Raw genomic sequence first — 24,711 nt, forward strand, 5'->3', positions numbered from 1 at the left:
ACACTATGTGTTTGAGCTTATCCTGTTTGTTAGGAAGTTGTTCAGCGGTTCAGATTTAACATTACAATGCATTTGTTGGTTAAAAACAATAACTGTTTGCTCAGTGTTTCGTTATCAATCCACTGTTTTTCTCTTTATAAAAAGCTTGTTTAAAGAGCCAGGTTTTCAGGTTAGATTTGAATATTTTCAAATTTCTCTGCAGCCTATTTTGAGTGGCATGGTGTTCCAAAGCACAGGACCAGCCAGTGACGGTGCTCTTTCCCTTACTTGAGTGAGGCATGCTGATTTAACAGAGGGGATAGTTAGTAGAGCCTTATTAGCAGATCTCAGGTTTCTGTGCGGAACATGTACGCGCAGTGCTGTGTTAAGCCAGTCGGCTTTTTCATCGTGGATTAGCTTGTGAATTATGCATAGAGCTTTGTATTGTATTCTCTGTTCAATTGGGAGCCAGTGTAGTTCGGCAAGCGTTCCTGTAATGTGGTCACTTTTTTTTTGCCGGTTAAAATTCTAGCAGCGGAATTCTTTAGTATTTGTAGCGGCCTTAGAGTAGATTGAGGTAGCCCTAGAAGCATGGAGTTACAATAGTCTGTGCTTGCGAAAATCATTGCCTGTAGAACTGTGCGAAAATTGTTTAGTGTTAACAGGGGTTTAAGTCTTCTCAGGGTCATTAGTTTAACATATCCTTCCTTTAATTTCTGTGAGATGTGCTGTTTCATGCTTAGCTCAGGGTCAATTATTACCCCTAGATTCCGTACTTTTGTTGATCTACCACGGCTGGATTATTTTTGATTGCTATTATAGGTTGTATAGGGTGTATGTTTTTTCTTTCGAGGTGTAAGAATTCAGTTTTGTCGATGTTTATTACCAGTTCCATCTGGTTTAGGAGCTGTTTGATTATTTCAAGATACATATTGGCTAGTTTCATTGTTTCTTCAATGGTGTTTACAATGGGTAACAGTAGTTGTATGTCGTCTGCGTATATGTAGTGTATGATTCCTAGTCCTGCTAGGTGACAGATTGGTAGTAAGTAAATATTAAAGAGTGTTGCAGACAGGGCTGATCCTTGTGGGACACCTGTTAGCGGGTTTGACTTTGTCTGAAAGTGTATTCTTGATTTGTACTTGGAAATATCTGTTGTTTAAATATGACTCAAACCAATATAGATCTCATGCTACTGATGCTGGCAATAAGCAGTGGCTACTCTATTGATTAATAGCAGTTTATGGACTTCTCCTCAAGGAAATTAAAATCTTTTCTATACAGTCGCTAAGTTATATACCATCGCAACAGTTTACATGTAGGCACATAAATTAGTGTAAGTGAGGGCGTACAGTAGTACATTCTAACAAGTGCCGTTAAAGGTTCGGTTACAATATATCATTAAAGACAATCAATTGTTCAGTGAAGTAGGTCATGACCAAATGTACCAGTAAGGTACTGTTCACGGGTAAAATTCATTTATTCATAGTGTTACAATTATGTTTATAGTGGTGTAGAGTTTGTAGACCACTCTACTGTGTATTCCTAAGTGCTGTGCGCCGGTGTTCTTCTGCCTATTCCTGTATATTTTCTATTCTCCCATCGCTTTATAAAATGCTTGTTTAAAAAGCCATGTTTTCAAACTTTTCTTAAATGTTTTGAGATCTCTTTGTAATCTGATCTCTAGAGGCATTGTGTTCCAAAGTATGGGGCCTGCTAGTGATAAGGCCCTTTCTCTCACTTGGGTAAGTCTTGCCGTTTTTACTGAAGGAATGGTTAAAAGTGCTTTATTTGCTGATCGAAGGTTTCTGTGTGGGACATGTACTCGTAATGCTGTGTTTAGCCAGTCCGATTTCTCATCATGTATTAGTTTGTGTATGGTACATAAGGTTTTGTATTTAATTCTATGTTCAATAGGTAACCAATGTAATTCCGCCAGGGTTTCAGTTATACCCTGCATTGCCCACCAGTTGGACTCGCCACTCAAACTCCTCCTCAAAAATTGCCGATGCCAAAACTGACTGGGAGGAAAGAAGAGAGACAGTCTTAGACCCCCAGCACCGATGGATGACTGGTGCTCCTTGCTGCGGGGTCATCACAGCATGAGAGCTGGCGCATCCCCATGCATCTATGGGGACTGATGCTTCTTCAGCTTCCATCAGTGCTTTCCACGGTCTTCCTCTGGTGCCTAGGCCAATGACAAAGAACCTGGTGTCCTTAGCCTGGAGGAGCCAGACAGTGGTTGGTCTCCGGGGTTCCTATCAGCCGATGGCACCAACTGTCCAGCCGATGTAGATGGCTCAGTGTCCATCGGGGCGACTCAGAGGTCCTTTGATGCCGATAGCTCGATCTTCTCCGACCCAAAGAGTTGTTCCATCTTATTCTGCCGAAGACTAGGTCTCTTTGGGGGTCATCTGTGTGCATGTGATGCCCCCAGGCAGAGGACATACATCAATGGGGGTCCGCGATGGACAAGGTCCTCAGGAAACAGAGGACAATGATGAAATGGAAACCAGATGTGGCTATGATGGGGCAAAATAAATGGGAAGCAAGGTAAAAAAATCAATGGCGGTGGGTACCAAAGCACCGCTGTCGGGCGGGGGGGGGGGGGGGGGGGGGGGGGAGGAGAGAAATCTATCACAAAGGAAACTTACCGATAAAAATTGAAAACCTTGACTAGGAACACTATGGGGAGGACTGAGAGGGACTCTGCATTCAATGCAGGCAAGGGGAAGTGAAAAATGGAAAGATTTCCAAAACCGGCAACCGCCCACCAACAGCTCCACGGAAAAAGCGATCAAAGAGGGACCAGGCGTGGATGCGTGGTAATAAAGCATGCTGGGCATGACCAGTGTGGCAAGTCAAATATCTATAAACTGTGACATAAGTTTTCCATGTCGGGGCTCCATCTGATGATGTCACTCATGTGTGAGGACTACCATCCTGCTTCTCCTTGGAGAAGGAACATGAATCTGTGCCTTCTCAACTTTGACCTGTGTAGTACTGGTCATTTTGGGGAGCCTTCTTTGCTGGACAAAGGCAGCAGCTCATATTTTAATTTCACTGCTCTGGGCGACATTCTCCCACAGGGTTTGCAGGTGGAGGAATCATACCTACCCTTCATTGCCATCTCAACCTGTGAGTGTATATTATCATCCCAAACATTCAAGGATTTGTAAACTTTTTTTTTAAACTATCATTTTAAATCAGTTAATAAGTTGAACAACTTGACAAGAAATGGTATAAAGAGACCAAACAAATATAAGAAAAACATACAAATAAATACTAAGATCTCAATAATACCCTGTTAGACCACCAATTTTAATGGGTATTCCACTAGTAAATATGAGAAGCAAAGATTTTAATTACAAAAAATATAGGAAAAAGACTCAACCACACTAAAGTGCAGAACTATCTAAATTTTAACGTCTGGGCACAATAATTAAGAGCTGATCATAATGGTGGGTGAATCCTGTCTTATTTTATCGTTTAGAAAAATATTAAGCTGGGATGGATCAAAAAAAAGACATATTTGACCCCTTTATGTTTAATAACGCATTTACAAGGAAAATAAAGCCAGAAGGAAGCGCCCAACCTGATAACAGCAGGGCACATTATCAGGAAATGTTTTCTTTTTCATTAAGGATTTGTAAACTTCTGAACAGGTCCATTTTATTATTTCCTTTACTGTTATGGTTTGTTTAATGATTGTGCTATTCTATGATGCATAAGATTGTTATTTTTAATGTGTTTCAAATTAAACTGACATGTGTCTTACCTAATTACTCATGTTTTCTTAAAATGCTACATATCTTACAAATTCTGCCAGGGGTATGTAAGCTTATGAGCACAATTGTACACACATATAACCACATGCATGATACTCCCCAGGCAACCACACTACCAACCAGTGGCTCAAAGCCCCCATTTTATTTCTTTTCAAGTTGCTGAAAGAAGTTCACACACACACACACACACACAGGCACAGAGAGGCATACACCCCATACTTAGACAGACATAGGGATGAAACATACCTCACAGAAACCGCACACTCTAGACACCCAAACACAGAGTTATCCCCCACCCAGACAAACAGAAAGACAAAGATACCTAGACATAGATACTAACAGAGAGAAAGAAACACCCAGATAGGCACAGAAACAGACATACCACATGTAATCAGAAAAAAAGACTAACACCACAGCAAACAACATACTTGGACAAATACAGGCAAAAACATCTTACCCAGACACAAAGGGACACAGGCAGACAGAATACATCACATACACAGAGATACAGCCCACCAGCCAAAAAGAAAGACATGTTTCATACTACACCCAGGCCACACACCACAATGGTAAGAGCCAGAAAATAAAAAAAATAAAAATCAAAAACAGAAAAGCCAAAAAAACAAAACAAAACACACAACCCAAAAATTAGGTGCCAGCCAAAATATTTTAAGAGCTGAGAAAAACTCCATCCTATCCAGCCCAACTTAATTTTCCTTTTTATTCTTAGTCTGCTCATTTTTTTTTTTTTAAACTTTATGCTTTTTGCCTTTATTTGCCCTTCCACACCTCCTCCCCCCTCTCCTCATTCTCTCTTGGCTTCTTTGTCCATTCCCCTGCCCTCTCTCACCATTCGCACTCTCACCCCCAATTAGTAACAGCTGTGCTCTCTCTTCTTGGTTAGGGGACCTAGCAGCAGCAGCAGCAGGAACTCCTCCTGGGCTGAGGTCTGAGTGGCAGATCATCTACCACAAAGTGACTCCCTGCCTGAGCCCACCACAGCAGAAACAACTCCTCTTCCTGGCCCACTCAAAGAGATGCATGGCTAAGCCATGGCATGCTTACAATATCACAATGTTCTGGCAGCTCTCTTCCTCCATGGCACAGAGACTTGACCACATAGCCATTTTTATCTCCCCCCCCCCCCCCCCTTCAGAACTGTTCAAGGCACCAGTTTGCTCACCCCGATTGTGAGCAGCTAAGGAAAATTAAAGCACCCTCATCATCTAATATTTAATTAATGTTTTGATAAAATAAAGAAATTCCAAATATGCTTTAGTAAATTCCAAACCTTTTTAGTTGAACTTCATGGTAAAATTACAAAAAGCCAGCACTTGCATAACTTATTAAATATATTTACTAGAGTTTGGTTGCTCGAAGTCATTACAGTTTCAGCTATGGGAGTACACTCTGAAATTACTGCATCATCAAAAGGCAACTGTTCTGTTGTCCCCACCTGTTAGTCAAAAAACAAACAAATAAATACAATAGTAACCATGACCCTGCCAATGACAAAAATAGCCATTTCTAAAGTTCAGTAAGCCTCGTCACCCTTTTCCTTGGTGCTTGTCTTGATACTTTTGTAGACTCCCTAGTAATCACCCGAAGAGGTCCACTTCGTGAAAATCCGCTTGTCCAATCAGCCTCAGTAACAGTAGCTTCAGCATACTTCTATTTGAGTATCAAACACATCAGCAAATAAAAGGCCAAAATGCACAACGAAACCCATATACCCATGTCCAAAAGCAGAGCCATGCATGAAAAGAAAGGTTTATCAGGTATTCTCTCTTTCAAATGCTCTATTCCCAAAGTAGTGCATTGACATTTCACATGCTATTAGTAGAAAAACAAAGCTAGCATTTGTGCATTGAAACATTAAAACCCTTTAAATATCTCTATTTTTAAACATTAGACTTTGATACGAGGCTCAATACTTTGCACATGGATAATAGACTGAAGTGAAAATCCCCATGTCCAGTTAGTAATAATTTCCATATAAGTTCAAATTAACATTTTTAGTGAAAGAAAAAAATTGTATTGAAATAGCATGCAATAATTTACAATGTCATCGCCGACCCATACAGGTTCATCTTGGACAAATGTCTTTGGGGGTGATCTGTTACTCCGTTTGATATTTAGTTCTGGTATCACATCTGCATCTTCTGTCTAAATAAAAAAGTAAGCCTGCTGTATATCTGTAGATTGTTATGATCAAGTTTGGATACCTTTTTTTTTTTTAATACTAAACATTACAACTTAATCTCTTCACCATATTAAGGTTAAGTTTTGATGCAGCTTAAAACATACTACATGTGAATGCAAAAATGACTTAAAAGCAAGATTAAAATCTTCATTGGTACTATTAATATGCAATAGCAGTACCAAGGGAATGCCTAATGTCACTAAATTGGAAAGGAATGGAGAAATTACTTACCTGATAATTTCGTTTTCCTTAGTGCAGACAGATGGACTCAGGACCAATGGGTATAGTATACTCCTGTTAGCAGTTTGAGACTGATCAGATTTCAATCTGACGTCAGCTCCTAGTACATATACCCCTGCAGGAAGTGCAGCTCTTCAGTATTCTCCTCGAAAAGCATTGTGGATATATGTGACACTGACTGATTGATTAACTTAATATGATTAACTTAAATAACTTGTTAGAACGTTTAAATCATGATAAACTTGATTAACTTGAACTGGTTGATTGACTATAGCTGGAGACCGCCAGTGTACTCAACCGGAAAGCGTCGACACCCGGCAGGGTGGATGTCTTAGGTAGATGAAAACATGGCTTACCCTTGATTCATTGACAAAAAACCATGTATAATGGCAGCCAAGGGTGGGATGCTGAGTCCATCTGTCTACACTAAGGACAACGAAATTAACAGGTAAGTAATTTCTCCACTTCCTAGCGTGTAGAAGATGGACTCAGGACCAATGGGATGTATAAAAGCTACTCCCGAACCGGGTGGGAGGCTGCCTGTGGTCCATTTAGAATTGCCCTTGCAAATGCCATGTCCTCCTGAGCCTGCACATCCAGACGATAGAATCTGGAGAAGGTATGGATGGAGGACCACGTTGCCGCCCTGCAGATCTCGGCAGGTGACAACATTCTAGTTTCTGCCCAGGATACCACCTGGGCTCTGGTAGAATGGGCCTTGACCTGTAGGAGTGGGGGTTTTCCAGCTTCTACGTAGGCCGCCTTGATGACTTCTTTGATCCAGCGGGCAATGGTTGCCCGCGAGGCCACTTCTCCTTGCCTCTTTCCACTGTGAAGGACGAAAAGTTGGTCCGTCTTTCGTACTGGTTCCGCCATTTCCAGGTATCTGGATAGGAGTCTGCCGATGTTGAGATGGCGTAGACTACAGGCTTCTTCCTTATTCTTCAAGCCATCCATCGTTGGTAGTGAGATGGTTTGGTTAAGGTGGAAGTGTGAGACCACTTTGGGAAGGAATGAGGGCACTGTGCTTAGTTGGATAGACCCCGGGGTGAGTCTGAAGAACGGCTCACGACAGGACAGTTCTTGTAGTTCCGAGGTGCGGCGGGCCGAACACATGGCCAGCAAGAACACCGTCTTTAAGGTTAACAGATGGAGGGACAGGCCTTGGAGGGGTCTGAAGGCGGATTCCGCTAGGAACTCCAGGACGAGGTTGAGGTTCCATAGAGGTACTGGCCACTTTAGTGGTGGGCGGATGTGTTTGACTCCTTTCCGGAAGCGTGATACATCTGGGTGTGAGATTATGCTGTTGCCCTCGCTCCTGAAGCCGTAGCATGACAATGCTGCCACTTGTACCTTGATGGAGTTGAGGGACAGAACCTTCTGTAGTCCATTCTGTAAGAATTCCAGGATAACGGGGACATTGGAGGAGCGTGGCTTTCACATTGTGGTCTTCGCACCAGGCCTCAAAAACTCTCCAGATCTTTATGTACGTTAGAGATGTGGAGAACTTGCGTGCTCGGAGGAGAGTATCTATTACCGCCCCCGAGTATCCGCTCTTTCTCAGGCGGGCCCTCTCAATGGCCAGACCGCAAGAGAGAATTGAGCTGGGTCCTCATGAAGGATCGGACCTTGTTGTAGTAGGTCTCTGTGTGGGGGCAGGGGTAGTGGATTCCCTGCCAGTAGTCTTCTCATGTCTGCGTACCAGGGTCTTCTTGGCCAATTTGGAGCCACCAGAAGAACTAGACCCCTGTGTCGCTGTATCTTGTGTATGATTGCTCCCAGCAAGGGCCACGGCGGGAAGGCGTATAGCAGAGTCCCCAGTGGCCAGGTCTGTACCAGAGCATCGATCCTCTGGGACTGCGGATCTCGCCTGCGGCTGAAGTATCTGGGTACTTGAGCGCTGGATCTGTTTGCTAGAAGATCCATGTCTGGGGTCCCTCACCGATTCACTATCATCTGGAAGGCTGTGGACGACAGCTTCCATTCTCCTGGGTTTAGACTTTCCCTGCTGAGGAAGTCTGCCGTGATGTTGTCTTTCCCGGCGATGTGGCCGGCGGAGATCTCCTGGAGGTTTGCTTCCGCCCACGCCATCAGGAGGTCTATTTCTAGGGACACCTGTTGGCTTCTGGTCCCGCCCTGTCAGTTGATGTAGGCCACAGTCGTGGCGTTGTCCGACATCACCCTGACTGCTTTGTCACGGAGTCAGGCAGGCTAGTCTGACTGCCCATGCTTCTAGGTGGTTGATGTTCCATCCCGCCTCTTCTGCGTTCCACCGTCCTTGGGCAGTTAACTCTTCGCAGTGGGCTCCCCATCCGTGTAGACTGGCATCTGTGGTGAGCAGGGTCCAGGTTGGGGAGGATAGTCTTGATCCCCGGCTCATGTGGCTGGTCTGCAGCCTCCACCATAGCTGGGTCCGGATTCTGCCCGGGAGTGGTAGGCGTATGGTGTAGTTCTGGGACCGTGGGCTCCACCACGATAGAAGTGAGCGTTGTAGGGGCCTCATATGGGCTCGTGCCCATGGCACCACTTCCAGTGTGGATGCCATCAGTCCGAGGACTTGTAGGTAGTCCCATGCTGTGGGACGAGGAATGCTCAGCAGGGTCTGCAGCGGGTTCCGCAGTTTTGATCTCCTTGTGGGGGTCAAGCTGACCTTTTCTGCCTTGGTGTCGAATCAGACTCCTAGGTATTCCAGCGACTGTGAGGGCTGTAGGGAGCTTTTGTTTGTGTTGACCACCCATCCTAGGCTTTCCAGTAGCATTATCACTCTGCTGGTCGCTTGGTGGCTTTCCTCCGGTGACTTTACCCTGATCAGCCAATCGTCTAGGTAAGGGTGAACGAGGATTCCTTCCTTCCTCAGTGTTGCCGCCACCACTACTATTACCTTGGTGAATGTCCGGGGTGCTGTGGCTAACCCGAAGGGTAGTGCCCGGAACTGATAGTGACTATCTAGGACCTTGAAGCGTTGGTAGCGCTGGTGCTCCTGATGAATTGGGATGTGTAAGTAGGCCTCCGAAAGATCCAGGGATGTGAGGAACTCTCCTGGTTGTATTGCGCGTATGACGGATAGTAGGGTTTCCATGCGGAAGCGGGGGATCCTTAGGTGGCGGTTGACCAACTTGAGGTCCAGGATAGGTCTGAATGTACCCTCTTTCTTGGGTACGACGAAGTAGATGGAGTTATGTCCAGTATTCATTTCCTGTGTAGGCACCAGGGTTATGGCCTCGAGGGCCAGAAGTCTGAAAAGAGTAGCTTCCACTGCCGTCCTCTTGAGGAGGTGGTGGCAGGGGGATTCCACGAACCTGTCTGGAGGGGTTCGAAGGAAATCCAGGTAGTACCCCTCCTGGATGATGGCTAGGACCCACTTGTCCGAAGTTATCTCGACCCATCTGCGGTAGAATAGGGCTAGCCTGCCCCCTATGGCTTCTTCCCTTGGATGGGTCGGCTGATTCTCATTGTGGGGCACGGCTGGGGCCTGTCCCCAAGCTGGCTCCTCTCTTGTTGTGCTTGGTCCGAAAGGACTGGTTCCTGCCTGTAGGATGGGGTGCTTGATAGTTGCTCTTGTAAGGGCTGAAGCGCTGCGAGCTTCTGCCCCTGGCGGACTTGTGGAAGGGACGCTGGTTTCTCTTCATCTTGTCTTCCGGCAGGTGTGGTAATGGGGAGTCGCCCCATTTGTTGGCCAGTTTCTCTAATTCGCTGCCGAACAGGAGGGATCCTTTGAAGGGCATCCTCGTGAGGCGCGTCTTGGAAGAGGCGTCAGCTGACCAACTTCGAAGCCAGAGTTGTCTCCTGGCCGCCACTGCGGACGACACTCCTCTAGCTGCTGTGCGCACTAGATCGGAGGCAGCGTCAGTGAGGAATGATACTGCTGGTTCCATGTCTTCTCCCGGAGTGTTGTTCCTGGCTTGTGATAGGCAGGCACGTGTCACCACGGTGCAGCAGGCCGCAATCTGCAGTGACATGGCTGCAACTTCAAATGACTGTTTTAGGATGGCTTCCAGGCACCGGTCATGTACATCCTTGAGCGCCGCTCCTCCCTCCACTGGGATGATAGTGCGCTTGGCGACCGCGCAGACTATGGCGTCCACTCTAGGGCATGCCAGAAGCTCCTTGGTCGCTGGGTCCAAGGGGGTACATGGCTGACAAGGCTCATCCCCCTTTGAATGTGGACTCCGGGGCATTCCATTCCAGGTCAATTAGCTGTTGTGCCGCCTGTAAGAGAGGAAAATGGCGAGACGTCTGTCAAAGGCCCTCCAGCAGGGGGTTCGTTCTAGGTTCCCCCGAGGTGCCTTGGCCCGGGATAGCGAGTTCCGTTAGACATTGGGATACGAGGTCCTTGAGCTCGTCCTTTGTGAAGAAGCGTCTCATGGTTCGGTGTGGCTCTGTCCCCGAGGGAAGTTCCCCCTCCTCCATGGGCTCAACTTCCTCTTCGGAGAAATCCGTGTCCCCGTAGGCGGGGCTTCTGGGTGGTGGGAGCCTGTGCCTAGGCCTAGAGGGTCCTGGGGCATGAGGGTCCGCCGGTGGAGCATGTGTTTGCATCTTGACAAAGGCGTGAATCCCCTTGAATAACCACCCAAGATACAGACACTGGGTTTAAGTTGAGGGGCACAGGTTCTCTGGGGGTCCCCGTCTGTGGGGGGGACCTACTGGGGTCTGCTAGGTCCGGGGTACCCCCTGAGGAGCTAGCACTGGGCCCTGGGTGGGACTGGCTCTGACCTGGATCTCCAAGGGCCTCCTCACAGTGTGTGCACAGGGCGTCAGCCTCCTCGCTCTGTGCGGCTCTGATGTGGCATGCAGGGCAGAGGCCTTGAGCTTTTATTCCTGTTTCTGAGGTGCCATGTCTGTGGATGCATAAGCTCTTGTGTGCTCCAGTGCGCCTGAGATGTGCGCGCAGATATGTGCCTAGCTGTAGATATGCGCCCGGCTCTGTGCGTGCAACTTATGCGCACAAGGTTTTATGTGCGCGTAGCTCGATTTGTGCGCTCCGATCGAACGGCGCGGCGAATAGGGCCAAGATGGCGACGGCGAGCATGCGGGTAATATGGCGACCTCCTTGGAGGGTCTCCACTTGGGCAGACCCTTGGAAATAGCCGGGGCCTGGCCCTGCTAGGGCGGATCAACCCGGTGGGGCACTGGTTCCGATCGGTGACCTGTGTTCCTCCTCGATCCTCGGAGACCGGATTCAAACAGCAGATTTCCACCTTACCTTGTCTTCAGCACTTCCCGGTTTCGTTCTGGGCTGTCTCCGGCTGCGGGGGGAGAGGGCCAATACCTTCACCGCCGCGCTTGAGGGGTGCACCCACTGCCTCTCAGCCACGCCCGGAGATCGGGGGCTAGGTCCTCGCCGCAATTCGGCCGCCGGACCGAGGCTCACCTCCAAGGGACCAGGGAAATCACCTCGGGAATCACCACTGGGGGAGGGACCAGAGGGTATCACCGCAGGAGAGCGGGGCTCGTCTTCAGGTAGGTTCTCCCCTTTAAATTTTGGTTTTCTTCTTTGGATTTGTTCAAACGCTGCGAGAGCGTGCAGATAGTCCCTAACTGCTATGGAGACGAAAAATACTGAAGAGCTGCACTTCCTGCAGGGGTATATGTACTAGGAGCTGACGTCAGATTGAAATCTGATCCGTCTCCAGCTGCTAACAGGAGTACACATACCCATTGGTCCTGAGTCCATCTGCTACACGTTAGGAAAAAAAAGTTATCAATTTTTTTTTTTCAAATAAAACTTTCACAAGCAGAATAAATGCCAGAGATATGCACATGAAATATGTTACAAAGCAAACATTTTGCTGAGATCTGAGAGAAGTATTTTTTTTAAATCATGGAACCTCACCCAAATAGAAGTACAAAAATGTATTTAAAAACAGAGTAAGTGGTTCACTTTCGGTAAGCTGCCTTTTATTACCTTTGGAAAGGCGTTAAAGAAATACAATCAAACATATTGGAGTAGATGTAAAGTGCACCCAGCCGTGTGCACAGGTAAACGAGCAGTTGGACACATGTTTTAGACAAGCTAGACTAACCCCGGATGCAATTTTATTTATTTATTTATTTACAGGATTTTTATATACCGGGGCACGTTAGAAACATCACCTCGGTTCACAGTGTAACATAACATAGCAACAAGTTTTTCAATAGTTTAATGTCTAACAGAGATAAATCTAAGAGGGTAGGCAGAGATATTATGTGGGAGAACTTCGTGTTTTTAGGTAAAGCAATTAATCAAAGGAGTCTATTTATTCACTCTTAACATGTGAAGATATGTCTAACTATTAACTATTAACATGAGAAAAGGGATATAAGTGGTAAGAGCTTGGGAGGGGGAAATCAGAGAGGGTGGAGGACAAGGTGGGGGTGGGATGCAGGGGATCAGCGTGTCCAAACAAAAAAAAGTGTACCTAATAGCACTCATCACATATAAATGCCATGTAGATGAGGCTATTAGCTATTACCCGTGCGCTCAAGGTGTACTTTTTAAACCCATCAAATTTTACGCCCACCCCAAAGTAGGTGTAAAGTCTTGCCACAAGTCAAGGGCTCAACTTAAAAAAAAAAACAAAAAAAACTACTTTTCTGTGGTTCCTCCTACTATTGCCACGATATTAAGTAGGAGTAACCAAAGAAAGCAGCACCATGCAAAATTTAAAAAGGCATGCCTGAAAAAAAAAGAAAAAAGAAAAAAAAAAAAAGAGACATTTCTGAGCGCACTAAACACAAGCAACAATATACATTCTCCAGGTCATGCATATTGTGAGTGTATATGTGCTGGACAATTAGCTGCTGCAGGATAAAATGGACACTCGTATTGCGCATCCGTTTTCCTAACCGGTACACAGCCACGTCTCCTGGGCACCCAATGTCAAGGACGTGCTAGGGACACACAATTTCCTCTAACACATCCTATTTAATGTGGCAGTTCATTAACATGTTGCATCATACACCCAGAAGTGGATGGATGAACATTAGGAAAACAGGCATTCAAAAAAATGCCCATTTTTAGAATGTTTATGTTGCACTGGCCTGTCAGTAAAGGAAAATTACCTACATACTTTACAACCCTTGTTCCCCCCCCCCCCCCCCCATTTTCCCTATAACCTATTTTGTAAACCGTTATGATGGCGTTATTTTGACGTTTTCGAATAACGGTATATAAAACTTTAAATAAATAAACAAACAAACATGCAAAATGTGTTCTCTGAAGACAGCAGTTCAGACACACAAGTGGTTATGTGACTATGTGGGGGGCACCAAACTGATGGAACTTTCCAGAATTTTCTGGTGCATGTGACAGACTTCCCACAGTGTAGTGACCCCACTGCTTCTTTCAAGCTTACTTTTCAGCCAAGCCTAAAGAAAGAAGAGAACTCCCAAGGGGAAGAGGAAGGTTTGTGTGTCTGAACTTCTAAGGACAAGTAAACATACCAGTCACACACGTGGGTCTCCCTAGCTAAGAGATGCCATATTCTCCTTTTTGTTGAAGACAATTTCTAATGCGTGAAAACAGGTTTTTGTTCAGAGCCCGACACCTTTTTTAATTTTCTTTAAAGACTACCTGAAATCATAAACATTAGCCCAAGGGGAAGTTGGGCGCTGCTCTTCAAAAATATCAGAAGAATGGTCATTTGAAACTTAGCATCCCCAGATAATAACATGATATGGATGTGTGGACTGAACTCTATCTTGCAGTCTTGAAGATCTCCTAAAGGGAAGTAGACCTTAGGCGCAACCAATGTCTTTGTAGCCCAAACAGGATAGGTCCTGATATACACCCTCTAAGGTCAGTCCTGCCTGGGCATAACAAAAAGATGATGCTGCCTCCTACCCAACTGGAAATGGTATTATGTATTGCTATGGTAGGATAAAAAGACACAAAATGCTGGATGGATTTTCTAAAGGCTCATATCTGCTCTGTGGAGAAGATGACAGCTCTTTTGCAATCCAAAATATGGAGTGCTGATTCACCTTTATGAGCAAAACCTAGGGAAGTATGCTGGTAGGATGACTGACTAAAGTGGAAGTGAGACGCTAGACAGGAAGTGTGTGTGTAGGCGAGAGAGAGAGAACCTATGTGAGTGAGGTTATGGGTATGAGAGGAATTGTGTGTGGGAGTGAGTGCATACTTGTGAGAGGGGAGCCTGTGTGAGGGGACATGTACATGTGTGTGCAAGAAAGAGAGGGAGCCTATGTGAGGGGACATGTCTGTGGGTGAGATAAAAGGGAAGCCTGTGAGAGGGGGCATGTGTGTGCAAGAGAGGGGGGGAGCCTACATTTGTTATTCCTGATTTCAATACCGTAATCCAAATCACTAGTAATCACTGGCTTAGATTACTACAATTCTCTTTACATCGGCCTTCCTGTCAACACAATGCACCTTCAGATAATACAAAATTCAGCTGTCCACATCTTTACAGGAATGACCCCTCATGCTCATGTGACCCCAGTATTGCAGTCACTTCATTAGCTCCTGATGCACCGGTGCATAAAATATAAAATGGTAGTCATAATAAATAATTTACTAATGAACATACACCATGGATCAGTGCAGCCCTTAGGATTTTAATCCCCACGTGGTCCCTCTGCTCCACCAATCAGAACTTACTGGATGTTCTATCCCCAAAAGAGGCACACTTAGAGACATGAGAAAGGGCTTTCTCTATTGCCAGCCCCATAATATGGAACATTCTCCCCGCCCAGGTTCAAAACAGGAAGGAAACAAAAGAAGTGCTTAAAAAGTACCTTTTCAAGGAAGCATTTGAATTACCTGATTAGGTGACCTATCGTTGATGCAGGTTAATAAGTATGAAGAATATCTTTTGGCAGCTGCAAAACTGGTTTTTGTCTTTGTTGCAGTTTTTAAATTATGGCGTTTCCTTTTTTTTTTTTTAACTATGTAATTTATCATGTAACAGACCCTTAGAGGGCATGGGCAAGAAAGATTTTAAATAAATAAAATCTTCAGCCTCCATCCCTACCACAGGGAGGTCTTCCAGAATAGAGACAAATACTGGCTAGCTCCCTTGGATCCAGTCTAAACCCCAACTCTAGTTTTGACTTGGTGGCAGCATAAGTTTTTAAATTCTTCTTATTTTAGTGTGATGTCTCAAGCCTACTGTCTTGGGTGAGAGCTCTTAGTGGTATCTCTTAATGAATAGAATTCTTCCTTAGGAAACTACTTTGTCGTCTTTGGGATACTCAAGTCAGATCAGATGCATTAGTGTAGTGTATGTTGTAGCATGGAACAATGGCTTTAAATGGAGATTCACCACTTCCTTGACCTCATCTCCAAAGAGACTAACCATTCTAGGGGTGTGAATCGTGTGATCGATTGTCTCAACGATCGATTTTGGCTGGGGGGGGGGGGGAGAGAAATCTGATTGGCGTGTGTTTTTTTAAAAAAATCGTTAAAAATCGTAAATCGGGGGAGGGCGGGAAAACAGGCACACCAAAAAAAACCCTAAAACCCACCCCGAACCTTTAAAACAAATCCCCCACCCTCCCGAACCCCCCCAAAAATGTATTAAATTACCTGGGGTCCAGTGGGGGGGGGGGGGGGGGTCCCGGCGCGATCTCCAGCTCTCTCTGGCCACGGCTGCGTTAAGAGAAATGGCGCCGGTGGCCCTTTGCCCTTATGTGACAGGGCAAAGGTAGCGCCGGCGCCATTTTGGTTCCTGGCTCCCGACGTCACGCGTGCAGGAGATTGCCCCCGGACCCCCGCTGGACCCCCAGGGGCTTTTGGCCAGCTTGGGGGGGCCTCCTGACCCCCACAAGACTTGCCAAAAGTCCAGCGGGGGTCCGGGAGTGACCTCCTGCATGCGGGCCGTATTGCCAATCTTCAAAATGGCGCCGGCGCTACCTTTGCCCACACTCTGTCATACGGGCGACCGTATGGCGACGTCGGGAGCCAGGAACCAAAATGGCGCCGGTGCTACCTTTGCCCTGTCACATAAGGGCAAAGGGCCACCGGCGCCATTTCTCTTAACGCAGCCGTGGCCAGAGAGAGCTGGAGATCGCGCCGGGACCCCCCCCCCCCCACTGGACCCCAGGTAATTTAAAACATTTTTGGGGGGGTTCGGGAGGGTCAGGGATTTGTTTTAAAGGTTCGGGGTGGGTTTTAGGGTTTTTTTTGGTGTGCCGGTTTTCCCGCGCCCTATTTAACGATACAATACAAATGCCCCTGACGATAAATCGGGGGCATTTGTATTGTATCGTGCACTCTAACGATTTTGGACGATTTTAAAATTATCTGACGATAATTTTAATCGTTCAAAAACGATTCACATCCCTAAACCATTCCCTTCACTTTCCTGCCCTGCAGCAAACCCTTGCAGAAAGTTCAATGCAGGGCCTGGGAGCCCTCACATGCCAACAGCCCTGAAGCAGCCCCACCCCTTCCTCTTACATGGATTTCCTATTACCATGTAAACCCATGCAAGGGGCAGGGCACCATGGGGCCTGTCAGCATGCAAGAGCTCCAGACTCAGCACTGAATTTGTTGTAAAGAGTTGTTCCTGTAGGGCCTGGGCCACTTTGCAGGACAGTCTGCACCATGGTGGGGGCAGGCCAGGTTAGCAGCATGGTAGTAGCAATTCTCTAGTTCCTATGAAAATGTGGCACCAGAGGCAGTTACTTATTCCTAAAACTGGGCCCGTTTCTATTAGCAGATTGCTAGATGCACTCAAAGTCAATGAAATCTATGCTCTAACCTCAGAACCAATAGTTCATTTAGAATCAGTGACATTCTCCTTTCTAATTTCATTTTAAACGTGGATGACAACATGGGGGTAAGTCTCGTACAAGATCATTGAAATGGCCTTTCGGGATTCTAAGGACAAATATGAAAAAAAAAGTTCTTACCTGCTAATTTTCGTTCCTGTAATACCACAGATCAGTCCAGAGAAGTGGGTTGTGTATCCCTACCAGCAGGTGGAGACCAAGAACAATTAGAACTTTGGGCACTGCCATATATACTAGAGTGCCACCTGCAGTCACTCAGTATTGACCTGTACCCAAGCCCATGCTATCAGAACTAAATAACCAAGGGTAGCACCCAACGAAATTTCAGGACTACCACTTCATCACTGGCAAAAACCAGACCAAACTGCTAAAAACTGCAGGTAAGAACTTTTTTTTTCATATTTGTCCTTAGAATCCCGAAAGGCCATTTCAATGACCTCTCCCATACCCTGGAGTCTAGGAATCTGGGGGGGGCTGTAGGATCCGGAGAGAGACTTGCTAAGTATGCACTGTGCATAAGAAAGATAAACTGCGCTAAAAATGGTCCCGGGGTGGGGGGGCGCAACAGGAGGGACCCCGGAAAGCTGCCCCTCGCTAATAATATGAGAGGCAGGTCTTGTCGGCGCCAGAATCGGCAGGGAAGGGGAAGAAACGAGGTCATCCGGCAACCCGGGAGACACCAGAGCCGACAGCTCAGAATCCAAGATGGCCGCCGCTCCTTCTTCAGAGCGGGTCGGAGCAGGCCTCTTCGAGGGCGGGCGCACAGAAGCACGCAAAAAAGAACGGCCCTCAGAGGTAGACGAACCCTCCCCGCCGGGGAGGCAGTCCTCACAGAAGCCTTTGCGGGAGAGTCGGCCCGACTCCCCACAGGCTGAACAACTTACTGAGTGCGGCATGGGAGGGGACAGACTGCTCTCCCGAAACTAACAGCAGCTGCACTAAAAAGAGCAAGGCAGAGGAATGGCACTTCTCTGCTGAAGAGGGCCTGAGGAAAGACAGCTTCTCAAGGCTGGCTGCTGCAGGGGGGGGGGGGAGGGGAGGGGAGAGGTTGGAGCCACCAACATTCACCCAGGTGAGTGCTTTAAAAAGAAAATTAAAAGAAAAAGTAACACTTACCCCCAAAAGCAGACAGTTCAAAGAAGGAAAGAGCCTATCAGGTTCTGCCTGCAAGCCTGAAAGACCTGGGAGAAGTGCCTATAAAGTTTGAAAAATTCCTCTTTTTTATTATTATTATTATTATTATTTTTTAAAGTTGCTCCATACTAAATTAAAGAAAGTAAAAAGTAGAAAGACATGCTGGGGAGCCGAAGGTGTCCCCTGCCATCTGCTGGAGTCAGAGAAAAATACTGAAGGGACACAGGGGGCGCTCCAGCCTATAGGGGGACGTCCTTTCCGTTTTTTGCTCTGACTCCATCTGCTGGAAGGGGGACATAACCCACTGTCTGGACTGATCCGGGTACGGGGAGGTACCCATAATGGAGAAGATTTTCATGGGTAATGATTCAGATGGACTGAATCAAATCACGGTGAACCTAGAAGATGTGGTAGGCCTGATTGACAAACTGAAGAGTAGTAAATCACCTGGACCGGATGGTATACACCCCAGAGTTCTGAAGGAACTAAAAAATGAAATTTCAGACCTATTAGTAAAAATTTGTAACTTATCATTAAAATCATCCATTGTACCTGAAGACTGGAGGATAGCAAATGTAACCCCAATATTTAAAAAGGGCTCCAGGGGCGATCCGGGAAACTACAGACCAGTTAGCCTGACTTCAGTGCCAGGAAAAATAGTGGAAAGTGTTCTAAACATCAAAATCACAGAACATATAGAAAGACATGGTTTAATGGAACAAAGTCAGCATGGCTTTACCCAGGGCAAGTCTTGCCTCACAAATCTGCTTCACTTTTTTGAAGGAGTTAATAAACATGTGGATAAAGGTGAACCGGTAGATATAGTATACTTGGATTTTCAGAAGGCGTTTGACAAAGTTCCTCATGAGAGGCTTCTAGGAAAAGTAAAAGTCATGGGATAGGTGGCGATGTCCTTTCGTGGATTGCAAACTGGCTAAAAGACAGGAAACAGAGAGTAGGATTAAATGGACAATTTTCTCAGTGGAAGGGAGTGGACAGTGGAGTGCCTCAGGGATCTGTATTGGGACCCTTACTGTTCAATATATTTATAAATGATCTGGAAAGAAATACGATGAGTGAGATAATCAAATTTGCAGATGACACAAAATTGTTCAGAGTAGTTAAATCACAAGCAGATTGTGATAAATTGCAGGAAGACCTTGTGAGACTGGAAAATTGGGCATCCAAATGGCAGATGAAATTTAATGTGGATAAGTGCAAGGTGATGCATATAGGGAAAAATAACCCATGCTATAATTACACGATGTTGGGTTCCATATTAGGTGCTACAACCCAAGAAAGAGATCTAGGTGTCATAGTGGATAACACATTGAAATCGTCGGTTCAGTGTGCTGCAGCAGTCAAAAAAGCAAACAGAATGTTGGGAATTATTAGAAAAGGAATGATGAATAAAACGGAAAATGTCATAATGCCTCTGTATCGCTCCATGGTGAGACCGCACCTTGAATACTGTGTACAATTCTGGTCGCCGCATCTCAAAAAAGATATAATTGCGATGGAGAAGGTACAGAGAAGGGCTACCAAAATGATAAGGGGAATGGAACAACTCCCCTATGAGGAAAGACTAAAGAGGTTAGGACTTTTCAGCTTGGAGAAGAGACGACTGAGGGGGGATATGATAGAGGTGTTTAAAATCATGAGAGGTCTAGAACGGGTAGATGTGAATCGGTTATTTACTCTTTCAGATAGTAGAAAGACTAGGGGACACTCCATGAAGTTAGCATGGGGCACATTTAAAACTAATCGGAGAAAAGTTCTTTTTTACTCAACGCACAATTAAACTCTGGAATTTGTTGCCAGAGAATGTGGTTCGTGCAGTTAGTATAGCTGTGTTTAAAAAAGGATTGGATAAGTTCTTGGAGGAGAAGTCCATTACCTGCTATTAAGTTCACTTAGAGAATAGCCACTGCCATTAGCAATGGTTACATGGAATAGACTTAGTTTTTGGGTACTTGCCAGGTTCTTATGGCCTGGATTGGCCACTGTTGGAAACAGGATGCTGGGCTTGATGGACCCTTGGTCTGACCCAGTATGGCATTTTCTTATGTTTCTTATGTACAGGGAACCACGATAGACATAGTCCTTGTGCATCGGGGGCATCACTGAAACTCACTAGACATATTTGGCTGAAACAAAAAGGTAGGCAAAAATCAAACTTAATAGTCAGCAGTGGCTTGAAAATCGGCAAGCACAGATGGCAAAACTCTGCAGCGCGAGAAAGGGAATCAAATGAAAACTTAAAAAGACTTGAAAAAAAACTATGAGGAACAAAATCAAGGGACCTTGTGACAAACGATCTTGTGATTCCAACAAAAAACCTGCAAAGGCTCAGAACAGGAGCATGAGGCACAAAAATACAACTGGAAGGCTCCATGGAAAAAGAAAAACTAAAGGGACTGACGTAGACGCATAGTATAACAGCATGCATGGGCATGTCCAGTGAGGCACTGTCAAACTCTAACATAAGTTTTCCATGAAGGGCTCCATCGGATGGCATCCTACGTGTCTTTAAAGATAGCATCCTGCTTGTCTTTAAAGAATCAGAATGATCAGCTATGGGAATAAGCTCACCGACTGGATACAAATGTCATTCTAATAAAGGCAGATCTATATACACAAAGTACAAATTTAGAACACCATCTTTACATTTTTCCCCTGTACAAAAAAATTTAATGTCACAGTTATTTGTGCTAGCTATAAAGCATTATTGTGATGATCAACTAATTTATTTGGAAATTGAGAAGAGTTTTGATTTCTACAAGAATTTGGCAGGGGGGGGGAAATAAAAAGGGTAATGGGAAAAACTTTAGGAAAAATGCTAAAAACCGTTATATACTAGAAGACAAGCCTGTTGATTAAGCAGATATCTATGAGACCATGATTAGGCTAGGTTGTATGGGAGATGTATCCATCTACTTAGCAATCAAGACATGAAAACAAAATAACAAACATTAAAAATATACCTCATTTTGTTCAAATCTTCGTTGTCTGAGTGTTACTGGAGTCTTCAACTTGCTCTTCAGGGGTTCTCTCTTCTCAAGCCTGAGGTGTATCTTAGGTTCTAGAAATAAGATTAGTGCTATTACTCTACAGAAGCTACTACTAGAAAGCAAGTTTGCTTACCATAAATGCTGTTTTCCATAGGCAGCAGGATGAATTAACCATAATACCTGGGCAACATCATCCAGTGGCACCAAACAGACCTCTCAGCTAGGAAAGCTTTTGCTCTAAGCAGCATGTGTAAGAATTCCTGCTCCAGCACTGCCTCATGAGTCCCCTCAGTTGATTTTACAGTTAGCTAGGTAGTCGACTCTCCAGGGAGGTGGTCGGGTATTTAGAATGGCTAACTCATTCTACTATCTACAAAAGTCAGCATTTATGGTAAGCAAACTTGCTCTTTTTTTTTTGTCTACAAGCAGGCTGAAGTAGCCCTGACATGTGGAAAGTCCTAAGCTGAGGGTTGCAGCAACACCTTTACTGAGTAAAGCAACCTAGACTCCACTATGGAAAGTATACTACTGTGAAACTAGGTTATATAAAACTGCCTAACCAAATCTGTCAGTTCTTGGGAGACTGCCAAGACAGTTAAGGGACGTAAGAGGTATGTATTGATGACCAGTAAGCAACGAATGTGGAGATTACTTACCTCATAATCTCCTTTTCCTTAGTGTATGCAGATGGACTCAAAACAAGTGGGTATAGTGTGCTCGTGCTAGCAGTTGGAGACTGATCTGACATCAGCACGGGTACGTATACCCCCACAGGAAGTGTAGCAATTCAGTAATCTTCCTTGCAAAAGCTTTATGGATATATGGGTGACTGACCGATCGATTAAATAAACAGGATTACCCTGACCAATTGATGGTAGCTGGAGACCGCCAGTGTTCTCAACCGGAAGGCGTCGACACCCGGCAGGGTGGAGGCCCTATATAAGCAAACATGGCTTACCGTGAGTCGGCGAATCCCCATGTATACCGGCAGCTGGGCGGGATGCTGAGTCCATCTGCATACACTAAGGAAAAGGAGATTATCAGGTAAGTAATCTCCACATTTCCTAGCGTGTAGCAGATGGACTCAAAACAAATGGGATGTACAAAAGCTACTCCCGGACTGGGCGGGAGGCTGCCCGAGGACCGTGTAGGATTGCCCTCGCAAATGCTGTGTCCTCCCTGGGCCGGACGTCCAGACGGTAAAATCTGGAGAAGGTATGGAGGGAGGACCACGTCGCCGCTTTACATATCTCTGCAGGCGACAGCATCCTAGTTTCTGCCCAAGAGGCCGCTTGCGCTCTGGTAGAATGAGCCTTGACCTGTAGAGGCGGTGGTTTTCCCGCCTCTACGTAGGCCGCCTTGATAATTTCTTTGATCCAGCGGGCAATGGTTGGCTGTGAGGCTGCTTCCCCTTGCTTCTTCCCACTGTGAAGGACGAACAGGTGGTCCGTCTTTCGTATCGCTTCTGACATTTCCAGGTATCTGGACAACAGCCTGCCGATGTCGAGATGGCGCAGTATTCGACCTTCTTCCGACTTCTTCAAACCTTCTGTGATTGGCAAGGATATGGCTTGGTTGAGGTGAAATTGTGAGACTACTTTGGGTAAGAAGGAAGGAACCGTGCGAAGATGGATAGCCTCTGGAGTGATTCTGAGAAATGGATCACGGCAGGACAGTGCTTGTAGCTCTGAGATGCGGCGTGCTGAACACACTGCCAGCAAGAACACCATCTTCAAGGTTAACAAACGGAGAGACAGGCCTCGGAGGGGCCTGAAGGCGGGTCCCGCTAGAAATTCCAACACTAGGTTGAGGTTCCACAGGGGCACTGGCCACTTCAGTGGCGGGCGAATGTGTTTGACTCCTTTCAGGAAACGTGAGACGTCTGGGTGTTTGGCAATGGTGTTGCCGTCACTCCTGGGACCGTAGCAAGATGGAGCTGAGGGACAGACCCTTCTGAAGTCCATCTTGTAGGAAGTCCAAAATGATAGTAATCTTAGCGGCATGTGAATTGCTGCTGTGAGAGTCACACCAGGCTTCAAAAACTCTCCAGATCCTGATATATGTCAGTGATGTGGAGAACTTGCGTGCTCGGAGGAGTGTATCTATTACCGGCTCCGAGTATCCTCTTTTCTTCAGTCTAGCCCTCTCAATGGCCAGACCATAAGAGAGAATTGAGCTGGATCCTTGTGGAGGATGGGACCTTGCAGCAGCAGGTCCCTGTATGGAGGCAGAGGTAGAGGATTCCCTGCTAGTAGTCTTCGCATGTCTGCGTACCAGGGTCTTCTTGGCCAATCCGGGGCCACTAGAAGAACTAGGCCTCTGTGTCGCTGAATCTTGTGTATAATGGCACCCAGCAGGGGCCACGGAGGAAAGGCATATAGCAGGATTCCCTGAGGCCATGGCTGTACCAGGGCATCGATCCCCTGGGATAGCAGATCCCACCTGCGGCTGAAATATCTGGGTACTTGAGCGTTGGACCTGTCTGCTAATAGGTCCATGCCCGGCGTCCCCCACTGATCCACAATCATTTGGAAAGCTGTGGGCGACAGCTGCCATTCCCCCGGATTTAGGCTTTCTCTGCTGAGGAAGTCTGCCATGGTGTTGTCCTTCCCGGCGATGTGAACGGCGGAGATGTCCTGGAGATTCGCTTCCGCCCAAGTCATCAGGGGGGCTATTTCTAGGGATACCTGTTGGCTTCTGGTTCCGCCCTGTCGGTTGATGTATGCCACCGTGGTGGCGTTGTCTGACATTACTCTGACCGCTCTGTTGCGAAGTCTGTGGGCAAATCACAGGCACGCTAGCCTGACTGCCCGTGCCTCTAGTCTGTTGATGTTCCACCTTGCCTCTTCTCTGTTCCACTGCCCTTGGGTGGTGAGTTCTTCGCAGTGTGCTCCCCATCTGTTCGGGCTGGCATCTGTAGTGAGCAGGGTCCAGGTTGGGGAGGACATTCTTGACCCCCGGCTCATGTGGCCGGGCTGCAACCACCACCGTAGCTGATTCCGCATTCTGGCTGGTAGAGGTAGGTGTATGGTGTAGTTCTGTGATCATGGGCTCCACCGGGATAGGAGGGCGTGTTGTAATGGTCTCATATGAGCCCGCGCCCATGGTATCACCTCCAGAGTGGATGCCATGAGGCCGAGGACCTGTAGGTAATCCCAAGCTGTGGGCCGGCTGGCGCTCAGCAGGGCCTGCAGATGATTCCGGAGTTTCGACTTCCTTTTGGAGGTCAGGCTGACCTTGTCTTCCTGGGTGTCGAATTGAACCCCTAGGTATTCCAGTGACTGGGACGGCTGTAGGGAACTCTTGTTTATGCTGACTACCTATCCTAGGCTTTCCAGAAGAGCTATAACTCTGTTGGTTGTCCGGTGGCTCTCCTCCGGTGACTTTGCCCTGATCAGCCAATCGTCTAGGTAGGGATGGACGAGAATTCCTTCCTTCCTGAGTGCTGCTGCCACTACTACTATGACCTTGGTAAAGATCCACGGCGCGGTGGCTAACCCGAAGGGTAAAGCTCGGAACTGGAAGTGCTGATTCAGGACTTTGAAGCGTAAATAGCACTGGTGATCCCGATGGATTGGGATATGCAAATAGGCTTCTGACAGATCTAGGGAGGTGAGAAACT

At 46.4% G+C, this 24,711-nt stretch overlaps 1 protein-coding gene across 8 annotated transcripts in view; it reads right to left on the bottom strand.

The window, feature by feature from the left end:
• TMPO (thymopoietin) overlaps nt 1-24,711 on the bottom strand; it is a 195,562-nt gene that overhangs the window by 60,498 nt on the left and 110,353 nt on the right. For 4 of the 8 annotated variants that reach the window (XR_003856674.1, XM_029601547.1, XM_029601546.1 and 1 more), the window contains exons 4-7: nt 21,063-21,160; nt 5,829-5,933; nt 5,319-5,438; nt 5,128-5,223 (exon numbers count right to left, since the gene is read on the bottom strand). Coding sequence is in view for 7 of the 8 variants with exons in the window: in XM_029601547.1 (XP_029457407.1) it covers nt 5,128-5,223; nt 5,319-5,438; nt 5,829-5,933; nt 21,063-21,160 (419 nt within the window). In the remaining variant the exon portion in view is untranslated. The remainder of the gene's footprint in view (nt 1-5,127; nt 5,224-5,318; nt 5,439-5,828; nt 5,934-21,062; nt 21,161-24,711) is intronic. The other 4 variants (XM_029601550.1, XM_029601548.1, XM_029601545.1 and 1 more) reach the window with 3 other exon arrangements.

This window comes from Rhinatrema bivittatum, chromosome 4 (assembly GCF_901001135.1).
Source record: "Rhinatrema bivittatum chromosome 4, aRhiBiv1.1, whole genome shotgun sequence".
In the NCBI taxonomy this organism is placed as follows: domain Eukaryota; kingdom Metazoa; phylum Chordata; class Amphibia; order Gymnophiona; family Rhinatrematidae; genus Rhinatrema; species Rhinatrema bivittatum.